The sequence below is a fragment of the Nerophis ophidion genome, linkage group LG11, assembly GCF_033978795.1.
Source record: "Nerophis ophidion isolate RoL-2023_Sa linkage group LG11, RoL_Noph_v1.0, whole genome shotgun sequence".
NCBI lineage: Eukaryota > Metazoa > Chordata > Actinopteri > Syngnathiformes > Syngnathidae > Nerophis > Nerophis ophidion.
The window spans coordinates 6,759,870-6,777,880 of NC_084621.1; the positions used below are offsets into that span (position 1 = coordinate 6,759,870).

Sequence of the window (18,011 nt, forward strand, 5' to 3'; positions counted from 1 at the left end):
AAAGAAAAGAAGCGGCAGATCAACTGGTCTAAAAAGGAGGTCTATTTAAAGGCTAGAGTATACAAATGAGTTTTAAGATGAGACTTAAATGCTTCTACTGAGGTGGCATCTCGAACTGTTACCGGGAGGGCATTCCAGAGTACTGGAGCCCGAACGGAAAACGCTCTATAGCCCGCAGACTTTTTTTGGGCTCTAGGAATCACTATTAGAGGTAGAAAGGTTTTAAATCTTGTTTAAAGGCACACAAGACAGGTCGGGTATTGAGAAACTTACATTTATGAATATAAAAGTTAGCCAATAGAATAATGAGGTTGCAAAGGTAAATTCCCTTTAAAAAAAAAAAGTGTTGTTCATACAGTGTAAAACCAAAGAGCACATCTTTAAAACAAAGCACAAGCTTGTCATGAATATTGTGCAGGATGTGTCGACAGATGTCTGCCATAGCGGTCGAGTGCTCTCACAGATCCTAAACAGGTGGTAAGCAGTCTGGATGCAAGCTACATGAAGTGCAGGTAACATCAATGTCCTTCTTGTATCTAACCATCACAGTCTTTACAGGGTAATAACCATGAATTATTTTAAAATATATCTATTTGACTTTGTTGGTAAGTAAATATCTGCTAGGAAGGAACCACGTGTTGAGCCAGCAGATGTCATTCACATTATTCCAGAGCACAATTACAAACCCCATTTCCATATGAGTTGGGAAATTCTCTGGGCCCGAGATCATCTAAGATGGACTGATGCAAAGTGGAAAAGTCTTCTGTGCTCTGATGAGTCCAAATTTCAAATTGTTTTTGGAAGTATTCGACATCGTGTCATCCGGACCAAAGGGGAAGTGAACCATCCAGACTGTTATCGATGCAAAGTGTAAAAGCCAGCATGTGTGATGGTATGGGGGTGCATTAGTGCCCAAGGCATGGGTAACTTATCATTAATGCTGAAAGGTACATACAGGTTTTGGATCAACATATGCTGCCATCTAAGTGCCGTCTTTTCCATGGACGCCCCTGCTTATTTCAGCAAGACAATGCCAAGCCACGTGTTACAACAGCGTGGTTTCGTAGTAAAAGAATGCGGGTACTTTCCTGGCCAGCCTGCAGTCCAGACCTGTCTCCCATGGAAAATGTGTGGCGCATTATGAAGCGTAAAATAGGACAGCGGAGACCCCGGACTGTTGAAGGACTGAAGCTCTACATAAAACAAGAATGGGAAAGAATTCCACTTTCAAAGCTTCAACAATTAGTTTCCTCAGTTCCCAAACGTTTATTGAGTGTTGTTCAAAGAAAAGGTGATGTAACACAGTGGTGAACATGCCCTTTCCCAACTACTTTGGCACGTGTTGCAGCCATGAAATTCTAAGTTGATTATTATTTGCAAAAAAAAAAAAAAAGTTTATGAGTTTGAACATCAAATATGTTGTCTTTGTAGCATATTCAACTGAATATGGCTTGAAAAGGATTTGCAAATCATTGTATTCCGTTTATATTTACATCTAACACAATTTCCCAACTCATATGAAAAGTATATAGGAGACAGACCCACAATCATTTTGTAATAAGCTGCGGATTTTTCTGTTATTTTTCTGATCAAAGCAAAGTTTCCCCTCAGGAGTGTCAAGTGGATCATTCACATGTATTACAGCAGAAAGAGGAGATGTGTAGGCCCTGCAAGACATAACACCTTCTGGAATGGAATCAAATACAATGGCAAATAGTTTGGGAGTCGCAGGGACCTTAAAAAGGTTGAGAAATTCTTGGTAATTAAAAAGTTGACCTTCCTTATTGAATAGCTGACTCACTAAAATAGTATCATTGTCAGACCAATTGTTGAGGAAAAGAGATTTCCTTTTCAATATATGTCTTTATTGTTCCAGATGAAATATTTGGTAGTTGAGAAGTGGTGCTTATACAGTGGGGCATAAAAGTATTTAGTCAGCCAGCGATTGTGCAAGTTCTCCCACTTCAAATGATGACAGAGGTCTGTCATTTTCATCATAGGTACACTTCAACTGTGAGAGACAGAATGTGACAAAACAAATCCAGGAATTTACATTGTAGGAATTTTAAAGAATTTATGTGTAAATGATGGTGGAAAATAAGTATTTGGTCAACCATTTAAAGCTGAAAGAAGGAGGTTTTGGCTCCAAATCTCAGGATACATGGCCCCATTCATTCTTTCCTTAACACGGATCAATCGTCCTGTCCCCTTAGCAGAAAAACAGCTCCAAAGCATGATGTTTCCACCCCCATGCTTCACAGTAGGTATGGTGTTCTTGGGATGCAACTCAGTATTCTTCTTCCTCCAAACACCACCAGTTGAGTTTATACCAAAAAGTTCTATTTTGGTTTCATCTGACCACATGACATTCTCCCAATCCTCTGCTGTATCATCCATGTATCCATTTTGGTATAAACTCAACTGCTGGTGTTTGGAGGAAGAAGAATACTGAGTTGCATCCCAAGAACACCATACCTACTGTGAAGCATGGGGGTGGAAACATCATGCTTTGGGGCTGTATTTCTGCTAAGGGGACAGGACGATTGATCCGTGTTAAGGAAAGAATGAATGGGGCCATGTATCCTGAGATTTGGAGCCAAAACCTCCTTCCATCAGTGAGAGCTTTGAATGCTTGACCAAATACTTATTTTCCACCATCATTTAACAATAAATTCATTAAAATTCCTACAATGTGAATTCCTGGGTTTTTTTTCCCATTCTGTCTCTCCCAGTTGAAGTGTACCTATGATGAAAATGACAGACCTCTGTCATCATTTGAAGTGGGAGAACTTGCACAAAAGCTAGCTGACTAAATACTTGTTTGCCCCACTTGTTTGTGGAAGTTTGATAGAGCAACAGGAATCTTATCAATGTTTTATTTACACAATAGCAACATTTTAGGCCTCCAAGGTTAGAAAATACATGATGAGAAATGAAGTTCCAAAATGAAATTGGGTCTTTCAAGTACTGTCTTATGCAATTCATCTTAAAAGTGTTGTTTAGTGTAGTGAACTCCAGAAAGTTTACACCACCCTGATTGTAATAGTTCATTATAACAGATTTCTTAATATAATGAATTTTGTTTTTCTAAATAAAGTCAACAAGTATTTTGTCAATAGTTGTACATATTTTTTGGTTAACATCTAAAGAAATAGCCTGGAGGTACCTTCTGCTTTGGAAAGCAAGATTCTGCCTTTTAAGATTTGATTTTCTTTCCTTTTTTTAAAAATTACTATTATTATTTTTTAAATTTTATTTTATCATTTTATTATTTAGATTTTATTTTATTTCTTTTTTTGTGTTTATTTATACATTCCAACATTTACAAACAGTTGAGAAATAATATTCAGAATAAGTTCAACAATGGTATAAAAAATTACAAAACATTATAAAAATAGTACAAAACTGCGCCAGGGGGTTTTAAATTCAAAGTAACAAAAATAGAATAAAAATATATAAATATATATATACAAAATCTCCTGATGATTGAGGGAACCCCTCATGAAACAGTTCTGTAAAGATGAAGTAGTCTTGTGATTTTTCCCACACCTACATATATATATATATATATATATATATACATATATATATATGTATATATATATATATGTATATATATATATATATATATATATATATATATATATATATATGCACACATATAAATACTGTATGTACACATTTATATATATATATATATATATATATATGTATATTTATATATATATATAATAAACAAAGTGAAAAGCCATATATTCCATCATCATCAATCTTTATTGCAGACCTTAAGATCCATTAAACATATAAAAAAAAACATAATACAAAACATTAAAAACAAAACACTCAAACATTAAAACATTTATTTTCTTTCTTTCAAAACATCCGCTCCACTACAATGTGTCACCACTTCCGCCTTGAGCGCCTTCAAAATAAGAGCTCAAGGCATATACCGTATAACAGTGGTTCTCAAATGGGGGTACTTGTACCCCTGGGGGTACTTGAAGGTATGCCAAGGGGTACGTGAGATTTTTTAGAAATATTCTAAAAATAGCAACAATTCAAAAATCCTTTATGAATATATTTATTGAAAAATACTTCAACAAAATATGAATGTGAGTTCATAAACTGTGAAAAGAAATGCAACAATGCAATATTCAGTGTTGACAGCTAGATTTTTTGTGGACATGTTCCATAAATATTGATGTTAAAGATTTCTTTATTTGTGAGGAAATGTTCAGAAGTAAGTTGATGAATCCAGATGGATCTCTATTACAATCCCCAAAGAGGGCACTTTTAGTTGATGATTATGTGTAGAAATCTTCATTAAGATTTGAATCACTAGTTATTTTTGTATCTTTATTTTCCAAATAGTTCAAGAAAGACCACTACAAATGAGCAATATTTTGCACTGTTATACAATTGAATAAATCAGAAACTGATGACATAGTGCTGTATTTTACTTCTTTATCTCTTTTTTTCCAAACAAAAATGCTTTGCTGTGATTAGGGGGTACTTGAATTAAAAAAATGTTCACTGAAAAAAGGTTGAGAACCACTGCTGTATAACATCTTATAACAGGAACTTAACATCAGAAAGAGGCAAGCCCATAAAAAATAGGTTAGAATGGTAACAATATATATAAAAATAAGTTGTCTTTAAAAAAATGTGTATCGCACAATAATCTCTTGTTCGAAGTGAAAATTAAATTCGCTTGCTACGGTTTTTCCTATACAGAATGATATCCAAAAACTATCAAAAACACAAACGATTTTTTTTTTTTTTAAAGAACTACAATTCCCGTCAGCCTCCATATTGAATTGGCCCGGCATGCACCGCGGCTCCGGGATGATGAGGCCAAGATGGCGGCCAATCCAAGTGGTGACGGCGCCCCTCCTTTTGATTGTCCGTCATGGTGAGTCTTTGCACGCCTTTATTGTGTTGACTGAGGCCGCCACCTGCTCGTTCCACCCTCGGGGTTTGTAACAAGCTTTGTGCCGCCGTTACATGTTCGTCATGTAGCCGTGTAGCCGGCAATGCGAGCACATGCTAACGAGGTTAGCACTGATAAAAAATGTCGAGATGCTGTAAACTTGTCTATTTTATATTTGCTGGTGGTCTACTTATATGTGAAAGAGGACATAAACACTTTGGCATGTTTTGAGAGCCGCATGTGTCACCGAGAAAGAAGCAAATATCGCTATTGTATTGAATGGGAATGGGCGATACGGACTTTTTTAACATCGCGATATTTTTAGGCCATATCGCGATATATGATTTATATGTCTGGATATTTTGCCTTGGCCTTGAATGAACACTTGATGCATATAATCACAGCAGTATGATGATTCTAGGTGTCTATATTCCTCCTTTCTTTCTTCCATCCATCCATTTCCTACCGCTTATTCCCTTTGGGGGCGCTGGAGCCTATCTCAGCTACAATCAGGTGGAAGGCAGCGTACACCCTGGACAAGTCACCATCTCATTGCAGGGCCAACACAGATAGACAGACAACATTCACACTCACATTCACACTCTTAGGGCCCATTTAGTGTTGCCAATCAACCTATCCCCAGGTGCATGTCTTTGGAGGTGGGCGGGGCCTATCCCCAGGTGCATGTCTTTGGAGGTGGGAGGGGCCTATCCCCAGGTGCATGTCTTTGGAGGTGGGAGGGGCCTATCCCCAGGTGCATGTCTTTGGAAGTGGGAGGAAGCCGGAGTACCCGGAGGGAACCCACGCATTCACGGGGAGAACATGCAAACTCCACACAGAAAGATCCCGAGCCCGGGATTGAACCCTGACTACTCAGGACCTTCGTATTGTGAGGCAGACGCGCTAACCCCTCTGCCACCGTGAAGCCCTTTTTTTTTTTCTTTCTTTCTTATTTTATTTCGAACATGACATGCCTACAACATTATACATCAGGCAATTTCACATCATTTCACAATACATCATGTCCAAAAAGGAGTAGGAAGAAGCAGAGCTTATTTAATCCTACTAGGCCCTTTCCCACGTTAAAACATTCTTCATTGCACAGTACAGTACATACAATTGACCACTAAATGGTAACAGCCAAATCTAAGTCGGAGTCCGCGTTAAGAAATTCATGGTACAAATATATACTATCAGCATAATACAGTCATCACACAAGTTAATCATCAAAGTATATACATTGAATTAGGGCTGGGCGATATTGCCTTTTTTAATACCGCAATAATTTTAGGCCATATCGCAATATACGATATATATCACGATATTTTGCCTTGGCCTTGAATGAACACTTGATGCATATAATCACAGCAGAATGATGATTCTATGTGTCTACATTATTTCTTTCTTCTTCATGCTGCATTCATATATGCTACTTTTAAACTTTCATGCAGAGAGGGAAATCACAACTAAGTCAATTGACCAAATGTGTATTTATTAAAGTTATTAAGCAGTGGCACAAACATTCAAGTCATTTCCAAAACAGAAAGTGCAAGATTGTCAGAGACATTTTAAGTGTCAAATAAAAATGAGCTGCATAATAGGAAATCAAATAGTAGTCGTCCTTCACTATGTGGTATGTTACTAAGGTTATGAAATTATCTTCATTCTCCAGCGAGTGACTTTTCAAATGATGCTACATATTAGCAGTAATGCTACTTTTTATAGCAACGCTTTTGCCCCAAACTTGAGAAATTAGGGTCTTCTTTTCGACATATTCCCACTTTAAGCCGAACCACCGCCAGACGATGGACCCCCTGCTGTTTTTATTCGGAATTAAGTCTTCCTTCATTTGTTACCAGATCCGCACCTTCTTTCTTGTACGGCTACGTTAGCATCACAGCTAACGTTATCCATGCTGCTACCCCTCTTCTCCGCGAGGGCATATACGTATGTGACGTATGACGTGTCGGTATGTGACGTGTGTTAGAAGGTGCGCTTGCTGTCCGTGAGAAGGAGAGACAACAAAGACATGAGCCTGTAATGTAATGCCCGCAGCTAAAAGCAACTGCGTGAGAACGTATACTCCAATATCACGATATAGTTGTTTTCTATATCGCACAGAGACAAACCCGCGATATATCGTATATATCGATATTTCGCCCAGCCCTAGGGACAAGCGGTAGAAAATGGATGGATGGATGGAGAATGTTATTGTTCTGAGTCAAGACGGGTTTGCTTGCAGGGGAGGCAAGCCACCGGTCGGGCTCCACCTGGACGTGATGAAGGGAGACAAGCTGGTGGAGGTAAGCTGAATGTAATGCATGCATCCATACAAGCCCCTATTGGAGGGCACCGACTACAAGCCGGGCAGTCCAGGAAAAAGTCCCAGCTTGGGTTTCTCAAACTGGACTTTTCCTCTCCGTGGCTGCACGGCTTCTTACCGGTGCCAGAGCAGAACCCAGCCATGATTTTTAGGCTTCTCGGTGGGAAGGAACACCGTGGAGTTATGACTCAGAGGCACAGCCGTTAAGGCATATTTCACGTTGGTTGAATACGTCTAACCTTCAATTTGACGCTGCACGTTATCTTCCTCCTGTAGAAACTGATCATAGACGAAAAGAAGTTCTACTTGTTCGGGAGGAATCCGGACTGGTGCGACTTCACCATCGACCACCAGTCGTGCTCACGCGTCCATGCCGCCCTCGTCTACCACAAACACCTGAAGAGGCTCTTCCTAATAGACCTCAATAGCAGTAAGCCATGATCTTCTTTTTAGAATCTGCTTTATTGGCTGTTGTGATCAAAATTATTCAACCCCCACACAATTTTGGTGGTTTTAGCAAGTTGGAGATTTATTCCGTATTTTGTTTATAGTCATATCAAATAAAGATGCATTAAATAGACAAATGCAACTTGAATTACAATATTATATTTTGTAACATACCAAACAGTGTCATTTCTCTTAATATCTCATTGACAAAATTATTCAACCCCTTGAAGATCATAACTCTTAAGAACAGAATTTGAATAAGGTCTTTTCAATCAGGTGTTGAAAACACCTGTAGATGTGATTAGAACCATAACAAGCAACAATTAAACTGATTTAAAAAGACTGTGACGCTCAGCTTCTTGTAGATGGTCAATGGTGTATTTGCAACATGGTGAAGTCCAGGGAGTGGTCAAAGAAGTCAAGAGAGGAGATAATTTCTCTTCCTAAGAAAGGATATGGATATAAGAAAATAGCACAGACATTACACATTCCAAGAGACACAGTTGGGAGCATAATTTGCAAGTTTAAAGCTAAAGGCACAGTGGAAACACTACCTGGACGTGGTAGAAAGAGGATGCTGTGTGCAACTGCTGTCCGGTATTTGAAGCGTACAGTGGTGAAAAACCCCCGGGTAACAGCTGAGGAACTACAACAGGACATTGCAGAGGGGGGAACGCAGGTTTCGTCCCAGACAATAAGGCGCGCACTACGAGATGAAGGCCTCCGTGCCAGAATTCCCAGGTGCACCCCACTTCTGACTACCAGGCACAAGAAAACAGACTCCAGTATGCCGAAAATCATCTGGGCAAACCCCAAAGGTTTTGGGAAACCGTCTATGGAGTGATGAGACAAAACTGGAACCCTTTGGGCCTATGAATCAACGTTATGTCTGGAGTAGAAAAAATGAAGCTTACAAAGAGAAGAACACCTTGCCTACTGTTAAGCATGGTGGGGGGTCAATCATGCTCTGGGGCTGTTTCTCTGCCTCAGATACCGGGAATCTCCAGCGCATTCAAGGCATTATGAATTCTATTTCCTAGCAGGATATATTAGCTGCAAATGTCATGAAGTCAGTGAGGAAGCTGAGGCTTGGGAGACGTTGGACCTTCCAACAGGACAACGATCCCAAGCATACCTCCAAATCAACATCAGAGTGCTTGCAGAAGGGCTGGAAGACTCAGGAGTGGCCTTCACAGTCGCCAGACCTAAATCCTCTAGAAAAGCTGTGGTGGGACTTGAAGAAGGCAGTTGCAGCACGCAAGCCCAAGAATATGAATGAACTGGAGGCCTTTGCCCAAGAGGAATGGGCTAAAATACCTGTAGATGCTTGCAAGAAGCTTGTGTCCGGTTATGTATCACCTTTGAAGGATGTCATTACTGCCAAAGGGTGTTCTACTAAGTACTAAAGATGCATGGAACTAGGGGGTTGAATCATTTTGTCAATGCGATATTAAGAAAAATGTCCTTTTTTGGTATTTTGTAAAATACAGTGTTACAATTTAAGTTGCATTTGTCTATTTGACACATCTTTATTTGGTATGACTATAAACAAAATACGGAATAAATGTCCAACTTGCTAAAACACCCAAATTGTGTGGGGGTTGAATAATTTTCATCACAACTGTAGGTATTTTTTTACAGGATTTCCGTGGTTCATTAATAGAATAGAATAGAAAGTACTTTATTAATCCCTCGGGGAAATTCAGCACCACAGTTTGCTCACAATAGACAATAAATACTATACAGCAGGGGCCTCAAACATGCGGCCCGCGAGACGTTATAATGCGGCCCGCGCTTTGATATGACAATTTAATGTTGGTGCGGCCCGTTAGTTTAATATGAACGGCGCTTGATAGGTCATGCTTGCCAACGTCCCCAATTTTCCCGACAGACCCCTGAATTGCAGGGAACCAATTCTCTCGAAACCCCTGTCAATTTTTACCAGATCAACAATATTCAGGGAGTGACATAATGGCACTGCCTTTAAGGCCTCCTACATGCTGAACTGACAGCGTGCAAGCCCAGTTGTATGTTGCATCTGGCCATGTGAGATGCACGTGTGTTATTGCATGATATATTTGATCAACAGCTACACACGTCACACTAAGAGTGGCTGTAAAAAAACTTTTAACACTTACAAATACGTGCAAGACTGTGAACCCACACCAAACAAGAATGACAAACACATTTCGGGAGAACCTCCGCACCGTAATACAACATAAACACACCAGAACAATTACCCAGAATCCCATGCAGACCTAACTCTTCCGGGCTACAATATACACACCCCTGCTACCACAAACCAACAAGCCCCCACCCTCCCTACTTGCGTTGGTTGAGGTGTTGTATATTGTAGCCCTGCAAGGTCTTCTGGGTATTTGTTCTCTTGTGTTTAAGTTCTTAGGGTTTGGAAATTCTCCCAAAAAGGGTTTGTCATTCTTGTTTGGTGTGAGTTCACAGTGTGGCGCATATTTGTAACAGTGTTAAAGTTGTTTATACGGCACCCTCAGTGTGACCTGTATGGCTGTTGAACAAGTACGTCTTGCAGCCACTGACGTTCTGCACAAGTCTCATACAACATGATACAGAGCCGGCACATTGGTTGTGTGATATAAAAGTGTGCGAGATGACATGTAGTGGAGCAGTAGTCCTCTTTTGGGGGTGCGCGGACCCCTGGAGGTGCTTGAAGGTATGCCAAGGGACAAGTGAGATTTATTAAAAATATTCTAAAAAATAGCAATTCATAAATCTTTTATGAATATATTATTGAATAATACTTCAAGTATGAATGTAAGTTCATAAACTGTGGAAAAATAATACTACAATCCAACATTCAGTGTTGACAGCTAGACTTTTTGTGTACATGTTCCATAAATATTGATGTTAAAGATTTCTTTTTTTGTGAAGAAATGTTTATAAGTAAGTTGATGAATCCAGATGGATCTCTATTACAATCCCCAAAGAGGGCACTTTAAGTTGATGATTACTTCTATGTGGAGAAATCGTTATTTAGAATTGAATCACTTTTTTATTTTTCAACAAGTTTTTTAGTTATTTTTATATCTTTTTTTCCAAATAGTTCAAGAAAGACCACTACAAATGAGCAATATTTTGCACTATTATACAATTGAATAAATCAGAAACTGATGAAATAGTGCTGTATTTTACTTCTGTATCTCTTTTCAACCAAAAATGCTTTGCTCTGATTAGGGGGTACTTGAATTAAATTTTTTTTTTGTTGAGAACCACTGTTGTAGAGGACGTTAAAGGCAGTGCAGCCACGGCAGCCCTTAATAATGTCGGCCGGGTGAAAGTTGGGAAAAATTGGGGAGAATGGTTGCACCAGTAGATTGTCGGGAGGTGCACTGACATTCAGGAGACTCCCAGAAAAATCGTGAGGGTTGGCTAGTATGTTTGTAGGGCGGGAAAGCCATTCATAGAAGGTGAATTCATTAAAAAGTGCATGTTACATTTTTTAAGAAATCTTTTCTTGCGGCCCAGCCTCACCCAGTTTCTGCATCCAGTGAATATAAAGAAAATGCATTAAATGAGAAGTTGTGTGTAAAGTTTGCTGGGTTTTGGTAAACATCATTCTACTGTAATTGAAATGGAAAAATTGTACCATGTTTTTTTTTTTGGGGACATTCATGCAACTGAGATGCAGTTGTTTTTTTTACCCTAAAAGCTACACGTTGTTTTAATAGTGTACTATTGTACATGTAAAAACGGTACAAAAGTTGTTTTTGCGGTACAGTCTGTTGACATGTTTACAATATTATACAATATATATACGTTAAAAATTACAGCCAGAAGTACGACATAATTTTAAAATGTTCATTGATATTGTTTCACCGCCAACCTGTGTTTCAGTCTGATTACTATTGGGATCAAAATGGTATCATTTAATGATCTTGTAAGGTTTAGGTATCGGTATGAATAATACTGCCCTTGTAACTACTTCTGATACCCATTATTGTAGTATTGCCCCAAAGCAATGTAAACTAGTCAAACAACAGAATAATACATGCATATTTCATTTGAACAGAAGTGTAGACCATGTTACAATATAACATAACCAGTAACTTAATAGTTTTGACAAAATAATACAACTGGACATGTTGAAATTATGTATTTTACTGCAAATGTCTGCAGATTCGAACCCTTTGTAATTATTTTTGAAATTCTTCTTTTTTCATTTACATATACCAAATGATATATTATAATATATAGCATCGCAGGAGGCTGCACTATATATTGCAATATGATCCATCCCTATTTTAAGGTTAAGAATTAATTGTTGTTTTTTTTTAGCACACGGTACTTTCCTCGGACACATCCGTCTGGAGCCACACAAGCCCCAGCAGGTTCCCATCGACTCCACGTTATCCTTTGGTGCTTCCACGCGGACGTACACCATCCGAGAGAAGCCCCAAAGCCAGGGTGGAGGTGGCAACGCAGACATTAAGATAGGAGACGAAGACGAGCTGAAGGGACTTCTCGGGTTACCGGAGGAGGAGACGGAGCTGGAGGTACAATGGCGTTCTCGCTTGAAGACACTAAGGTGTCGTATGACCTTGTGATAACGTTGGACCCCTTTACCGGACAGAATTTGACAGAGTTTAACACGGCCCACAACAAGCGCATCTCCCTTCTGACCATCGAGGAGGGCAACCTGGACATCCAGAGGCCGAAGAGGAAGAGGAGGAACTCAAGAGTTACTTTCAACGAGGAGGACTGCATCATCAATCCAGGTGCCAGAGTAGCGCAGTCTGTCACTCATTACTCTAACGCTGCACGCCATCCTGCAATAAAAACCAACACGATAAACTATAACAAGCATCGTCATCAAGTTTTTGATGAGAACAAGAGGAAAGTATACGCCGTGTCAATTGTATTTTTCTGTTGCCCGCAGAGGATATCGACCCCTCGGTGGGACGTTTTAGGAACATGGTGCAGACTGCGGTCGTCCCCATCAAGGTAAGGTTGGACTTGGTCGCTACCATCTTACTGAGAACATTATTCATCCTGCAAGATAGACAAAATAAGTGTTTTAAATTGTCACACAAATTTAGAATATAGATGATAAAAATGTGAACACTTCTTACATTTCAGCAAGCAATCCGTTATGTAGACATTCGGGTATACAAGTGATCCCAGGGCACAATCGTGTGTTTGTAGGTAAAACTTTGCCATAAATCGAAAGTACGTAGTATTAAAGGGAAACTGCACTCTTTTTCTGGAATTTTGCATATCGTTCACAATCCTAATGAGAGACAAGAAGACAAATTTTTTTTTTTGCATTCGAACTAGGGCTGGGCGATATGGTCTTTTATTAATCTCTATTTTTAGGCAATGTTTTGCCTTAGCCTTGAATGAACACTTGATGCATATAATCACAGCAGTATGATGATTCTAAGTGTCTACATTCAAACATTCTTCTTCATACTGCATTCATATATGCTACTTTTAAACTTTCATGCAGAGAGCGAAATCACAACTAAGTCAAATTAGCAAACGTGTATTTATCAAACAGTTATTAAGCAGTGGCACAAACATTCATGTCATTTCCAAAACAAAGTGCAAGATTGTCAGAGACATTTTAAAACAAGCTATGAGGGCACTTTTGTGCATGATGTCACTAAGATGACATATCACAACAACACTAAATTAAAGTGCACCTTTTGTACAGAACACCACTACAATAGTTAGTTTAAAACAAATAAAGTGCACTTTTGTGCATGATGTCACACAAGATATTTCTATAACTCAAATAAATATGAGCTGCATAATAGGAAATCAAATAGTGTATGTCCTTCGCTATGTGGTAGGTTATTCCGGACGTTATCTCCTTCTGTTGTTGACTATTTTTTCCATAAGGTGGCGACTTGTCCAGGGTGTACCCCGCCTTCCGCCCGATTGTAGCTGAGATAGGCGCCAGCGACCCCGAAAGGGAATAAGCGGTAGAAAATGGATGGATGGATGGGTGTTGATCTGGAATTGGTTGCTTGGGCATTTTGTGGGTGTGACACCAAATGAAGATGTTGACATGAGGAGTTTCACGCACTCCTCATTCTCTAGCGGGTAACTTTTGAAAAAGCTACAAATTAGCAGTGCAGCTACTTTTTGTAGCAGCGCTTTTGCCGTATACTTGATATATTACTGTTGTTTGTTCAACCCCCTGCTGTTTTTCTTGGGAAGTCATTCTTCCTTCATTCGTTACCAGATCCGCACCTTCTTTCTCTCGTATTACCACTCGCACCACTCCGCTAGCACCACAGCTAACTTTCCCCCTTGCCGCTACCTCTTTGCTCGGCGAGGGCGTATGACGTTGCACGCGCGACAGTATGTGACGTATGTAAGAAGGTCCGCTTGTTTGTCTCTCTGAGAAGGAGATACAAGAAAGAGTGGGAAGAGCCTGTAGTGTAATGCCCGCAGCTAAAAACAACTATGTGAGAATGTATACTCCAATATCACAATATAGTCATTTTCTTCATCGCACAGAGATATTGTCATTCGATATATTGCACAGCCCTAATTCGAACATGTAAAAATTGTTTAGTTCTTGGTGGCAGGCAATGCAGCTAAAGGGAGCTCTAAGTCACTTTAGAAATGCATTCAAAAACCGCCAACAATACTTAATTTACGTTCTGTAACCTGTACAATAACCAAGCTGGAGCAACATTGTCATTGTAAGAGCGAACACTAAGGAGCTTGTTTTTTAGCGTACCAACACATCGGCATTTTTCGGTATTCGCCGTAAGAGCTAACTACGGCAAGAAATAAGGTATCTTTTGCATCCGCACAAAACGCTGATTGAGTTTGTAATACACAATGCAAAAGTGCACCAATCGACACTGACTGTAATAAAACATGAACAATCATATTACGGTATCTGTAAAGTATTAGCCCACATTTCATGTTTTATTTGTACACAGCTAGCTCGACAGTGTATATATGTACTGTAGTTGTAATAACACGCATGATGTGCTGCGTGTATCATAATCAGTACTAAAGTGGGACTCAGTCGATGGACAGTTGGGTGTTTGGTCGAGCAGGCCAGGAACCTTATGTCTGGACATACTCTGCTAGGGAAACAGAAATTAATGCGCTGAAGAAATCAGATCAAAATACAGTAAATATTTAACATATTACTTATTGTTATGAAAGTGTCTGTTACTACAGTATATACTGTGTATATATATATGTGTATGTATAATGTATATGTGTGTATATATATATATATATATGTATAATGTATATGTGTGTATGTATATATATATATATATATATATATATATATATATATATATATATAATATGTATGTATGTGTGTATGTATATATATATATATATATATATATATGTATGTATATATATATATATATATATATATATATATGTATGTATGTATGTATGTATGTATGTGTATATATATATATATATATATATATATATATATATATATAAATATGTATATGTGTAAGTATGTGTGTATGTATATATATATATATATATATATATATATATATATGTATGTATGTATGTGTATATATATATATATATATATATATATATATATATATATATGTATGTATGTATGTGTATATATATATATATATATATGTATGTGTATATATATATATATATATATATATATATATATATATATATATATATATATATATGTATACATATATACATGTATGTATACATATATATATATATATGTGTGTGTGTGTGTGTGTATTTAAAAAATGTATGTATGTATGTTGATGGAGGTTTTACGTTTTTTTTGAGGGCTTTAAAGATTACAAATGTGACTCCAATTAACCGCATCTTTCAAACTTTTTTTATCATCTTTAAAATCCTAAAAAAAAAGACGCGTGTTTTTGTTTCTCATGATTGTGAATGATAAACAATATTAAAAAAATAAATAAAGTGCAGTTCCCCTTTAAGGCAAAGTTCCAGCAATGTTCTGGGTTCTATCCTGTTGACGTTGTCTCTTCTGCATCCTGGGTTAGAATATAGATGAACAGAGAGGTGACGTCCAATTAAACCAAAGTTTTATTGTTGTCCAGCTTTAGGTCTCTGATTTTTGCCACCAAGTCCATGGAGGTTTGGACGTGATGTGGAGTTTTATTAAGATGTTGTCCACATAGCAATATTGTATGTACTGCTGACATGGGTCTGAGGCGAGCCCCATCTTTATGTACTTTTACAAGGCTGTAAATGCCAGGGCTGGTTTCTTGTGGGTACAATCGGTAAAACAATGCCCGGTTGATAGTTGCTGACTTTTGTCCTGTTTGTAAGTACAATATAATTCTGCTTTTGAGTATTTTATATGTTTTACGATCTTTGAGAAGTGCAAGAAACCTACTTGGATGAGAGGGGAAACATCTTCTAAGACAAACCTAACAGTCCAGTTGCGATCGATTTGACTGACCTGGTTACATGAAAACATCCATAGAGAGATTTACTTGATTTTTTATGGGTAAACTTGCTTTGTTTTCCATCTATCCTTTTGGAAGACTGCAGCAGCACTGTATTTACAAGCCGTACACTGACCACTCTTCAATATATCCAAGTTGACATTCTATAGTGTTGTTGCTTGAAAATGTACTTTCATGAGGAAAAGAAAAACTTGCTGAAATTTGAGGGCTGTACGTTGTGTAAGCAGAAGGGTTTGCCTGCACAAGAAAACTTGACACAATTGGTCCTGCTCTAAAAGGTTCATTATATCTTTATTCATTCTTCAACTTTTCTTTTAACAAGACCATATTTTCGGTACATTAGATGGAATATATTCTGTATATATGTATTAGATGTGGCGGTATAGCTCGGTTGGTACAGTGGCCGTGCCAGCAACTTCAGGGTTCCAAGTTCGATCCCCGCTTCCGCCATCCTAGTGACTGCCGCTGTGTCCTTGGGCAAGACACTTGACCCACCTGCTCCCAGTGCCACACACTGCTTTAAAGGGAACTTACATATTGGCTTTCACTATGTAAAAAAGCGCTTTGAGTCATTAGAGAAAAGAACTATGTAAATATAATACACTGCACTTCACTTCATACATAAAAAATGTAATCAACCGAAAATATGGTGCGATTACAAGAAAATGAGAAAAAGTAAAAGAATTGTGAATATAAATAGGATGTACATGTGATGTCCGCCTGATGATGTCTGTGTGCTCGCCCTGCTTTAGAAACGGCGGTCAGAGGGCCAAAACACGTTGGGTCTGGACAACTTTGCTTCAAAGCGTATGCACGGTTACAGCCTGAGTAGCGGTCTCTATGGCGACCTGCCTCCCACCAGCCACGAGAACCAGCCCACGGGCGCTCCGGGCGCTGCTTCCATGCAGGGCGGGCTCCCCTTGCCTTTCCCCAACCCAGCACCAGAGGTGGACCTGGCACCCGAGGCTCAGCAGCCCCCCATCATGCTCAACCCCACTCCGGTCACGGCCCCCTATCTACCAGAGACCCTCAACGAGCCACGCAAAAAGAAGTATGCCAAAGAGGCGTGGCCGGGAAAGAAGCCCACGCCCTCGCTACTGATATGAGCGCTTTGCCCTGCATGTTGACTCTCAGGTACCGGCGGGGCGTGTCAGGGACAAGGTGGCGGGGCTCAGCCATCACCTCACTTTTTACTCCGTGTTGTTGGTGGTTCTCTGGTTCCGTTGGAGTTGTATAAAATATCAAACCCCATGTTTTCCAGCCGCAGTTAGATGCTTGTGTGTCATAACAGATTAATGTAACTTTAGTTTCTTATTATTTTGTTTTCAACTCTTTTCCGTGCTTTTGGAAACGTTATGAATAAATGGCCGAAGAGTATTTTTATACACACAATTTTACTGTGACGGGTCAGGACTGTCAGGACAAAAGTGATCTGGTCCTTGTTTTCAAGCGTTACAATTATGTGATGATGAACTTGTCTTACAGCCTAATGGATCTGACCAACTTTTTAATAAATATATTGCAGTTGTTTTGACAGCCGCTAGATGGCGACCTAAGCACTTGATGCCTCAATTTTGTTTTACAGTCAGGCCAATATTTTTGCCTTCCTCACTTTACAGATAAAATAGTTTGTACCAACCAAACCAAAGGTGTATTCAAACATCTAAAACGAAGACTTTTTGTTTGAAAACGTTTTCATTTCTGGTTACTGAATAGATCGACCAATACCTCAGCACCGAGGCCACAACCACTTTCATCTCCTTTATGGCAAAAATTATGAACAATGGAGCTCCTAACAGATATGAATTGACTAATTATAAGCAGAAGTCTTCCAATAAAACTTTCTCCATTTCTGATTCAA

General features: G+C 38.8%; 1 protein-coding gene and 1 non-coding gene across 2 annotated transcripts; both read left to right on the forward strand.

Annotated features, from left to right (window-relative positions):
* The first annotated feature begins 4,792 nt into the window (after nucleotides 1-4,792).
* On the forward strand, nucleotides 4,793-17,706 carry ppp1r8b (protein phosphatase 1, regulatory subunit 8b). The gene is made up of 7 exons (XM_061915004.1): nucleotides 4,793-4,912; nucleotides 7,173-7,233; nucleotides 7,530-7,683; nucleotides 12,012-12,229; nucleotides 12,307-12,451; nucleotides 12,613-12,677; nucleotides 16,903-17,706. Exons 1-7 carry the CDS (start codon nucleotides 4,860-4,862, stop codon nucleotides 17,254-17,256), a joined length of 1,050 nt encoding a protein of 349 aa, XP_061770988.1. The 5' UTR covers nucleotides 4,793-4,859; the 3' UTR covers nucleotides 17,257-17,706.
* LOC133562444 (small Cajal body-specific RNA 1) lies at nucleotides 7,278-7,455 on the forward strand. Its single transcript, XR_009808906.1, has one exon. It is a non-coding gene; the product is annotated as a small Cajal body-specific RNA 1 (non-coding RNA).
* Nucleotides 17,707-18,011: the final 305 nt, after the last annotated feature.

Excerpts from the sequence above, each read along its gene's own strand:
- ppp1r8b (XM_061915004.1), top strand. The coding sequence starts at position 4,860 with ATGGCGGCCAATCCAAGTGGTGACGGCGCCCCTCCTTTTGATTGTCCG. Across the intron at positions 12,230-12,306 it reads AGGAGGAGACGGAGCTGGAG|AATTTGACAGAGTTTAACAC; the intron begins GTACAATGGCGT and ends TTTACCGGACAG. Across the intron at positions 12,678-16,902 it reads CTGCGGTCGTCCCCATCAAG|AAACGGCGGTCAGAGGGCCA; the intron begins GTAAGGTTGGAC and ends GCCCTGCTTTAG.